Source organism: Pteropus vampyrus, unplaced genomic scaffold, assembly GCF_000151845.1.
Source record: "Pteropus vampyrus isolate Shadow unplaced genomic scaffold, Pvam_2.0 Scaffold8370, whole genome shotgun sequence".
In the NCBI taxonomy this organism is placed as follows: domain Eukaryota; kingdom Metazoa; phylum Chordata; class Mammalia; order Chiroptera; family Pteropodidae; genus Pteropus; species Pteropus vampyrus.
This window is the reverse complement of record NW_011897151.1, coordinates 2,486-3,816: the sequence shown is the minus strand read 5'-3', so window position 1 is coordinate 3,816 and position 1,331 is coordinate 2,486. Positions and strand designations below refer to the sequence as shown.

At 43.8% G+C, this 1,331-nt stretch overlaps 1 protein-coding gene across 1 annotated transcript in view; it reads right to left on the bottom strand.

Moving 5' to 3' along the window:
• Window positions 1-571: 571 nt before the first annotated feature.
• LOC105310656 (SIGLEC family-like protein 1) overlaps window positions 572-1,331 on the bottom strand; it is a gene marked incomplete at its 3' end in the record, with an annotated part of 2,732 nt that continues 1,972 nt past the window's right edge. Inside the window, exons 2-3 of the mRNA XM_011386800.1 lie at window positions 821-1,102; window positions 572-674 (exon numbers count right to left, since the gene is read on the bottom strand). Coding sequence (XP_011385102.1) covers window positions 572-674; window positions 821-1,102 — 385 coding nt within the window. The remainder of the gene's footprint in view (window positions 675-820; window positions 1,103-1,331) is intronic.

Below are 1,331 nucleotides of genomic sequence, written 5' to 3'. Positions count from 1 at the left end.
GGGCCTGGTTAGTACTTGGATGGGAGACCACCTAGGAAGACCAGGTGCTGTAGGCATAAAAAATTTTACAAAATAAAAAAATAAGGGATTACAAGCTGACAAGGTCCTTGCAATCTGTGAGGTCAACCAAAAAAAAAAAAAAAAACCCACAAAAAACAACTAAACAAAAATTGTGCCACAGAGAAAATATGAAATTGAAATCATACGTAGTATATTCTCTGAACTTACTGGATTTAGCCAGAAATTTAAAAAGTGAGTTATTAGAAAATATGGATGCCTTTAAAAAAGCCCGTGGATCAAAAAATCATAATGGAAATTAGAAACATTTTAACTAAATGATAATATTTTATATTAAAATTTTGTGAAATGCAGCCAAAGTTATGCTTAGAGGGAAATTGATAGCCTTGAAAAAATCAAATGTTGGACAAGAAGAATAGCTGCAATTTAATGATATAAGCGAGTAGAAAAAGCAGAATAAACTGGAAGAATGTGAAGGAAAGACAGAAAGAACATAAATCGATGGAGCAGGCTTTGAGAAAGGCATGCGAATGACCTTCAACTTGATACTCACGCACAGAGGACGAGGAAGAAGAAGAGGAGCGACGATGCGGTGGATCCATACACGATGCCCTGGATCAGACCTTTCATGAACATTTTGGAAACTGCACTCTTATCTGAAATCAGAGGCAGGGGGAGTGTTTTCTCTTCTACGGCTGTGAAGTCTGAGCTACTCCTCTTTGCTTTGTCCCTGTGCTCATCCTCCTCTTGGTCCCTTGGTGGTGTTGTCCTAGCCCAGTCACGAGACCCCCTGTATACTTACCTGGTATCAGGAAGATGCTTGAGGCGTGGATCCCATATTGGTTCCTCCCCTCACAGAGGAGGCTCATGACTATTTCTGGCTTCCCCAAGAGGACGATGGTGCTATTGTTCCAGGGGGCCCTCATGATGGAAGTCATCTGGAGGACGTTATCCATGTTGTTCACGTTCACGGGAACACCCTTCATCAACCACTGCACGGTGGGAGTGGGGATTCCATAGAAGGAACAGTTGCACTGTAGAATTTTCCCAAAGGAACAAGAGGAATAGAACAGAATGGGAGGTGCTGTGGAGAGGGAGGGTTAGGAGTCAGCAAGGCATCCTGACTTCGGTTCCAGGCTTCCTCCAGGACCCGGCCTTTTCTTTGTTCATGATTCACGAGGAGTTTCAGAAAGACTTTCTGAAAGCTCAGAGGGGCTGGGATTCAGAGCAGTTCGCCCTTACTCTCTCTCCTGATCTGTCTCAGACTCGGGATCAGCTGACCCTTCAGCCCCAGAAGCCAGGTAACATGTGGC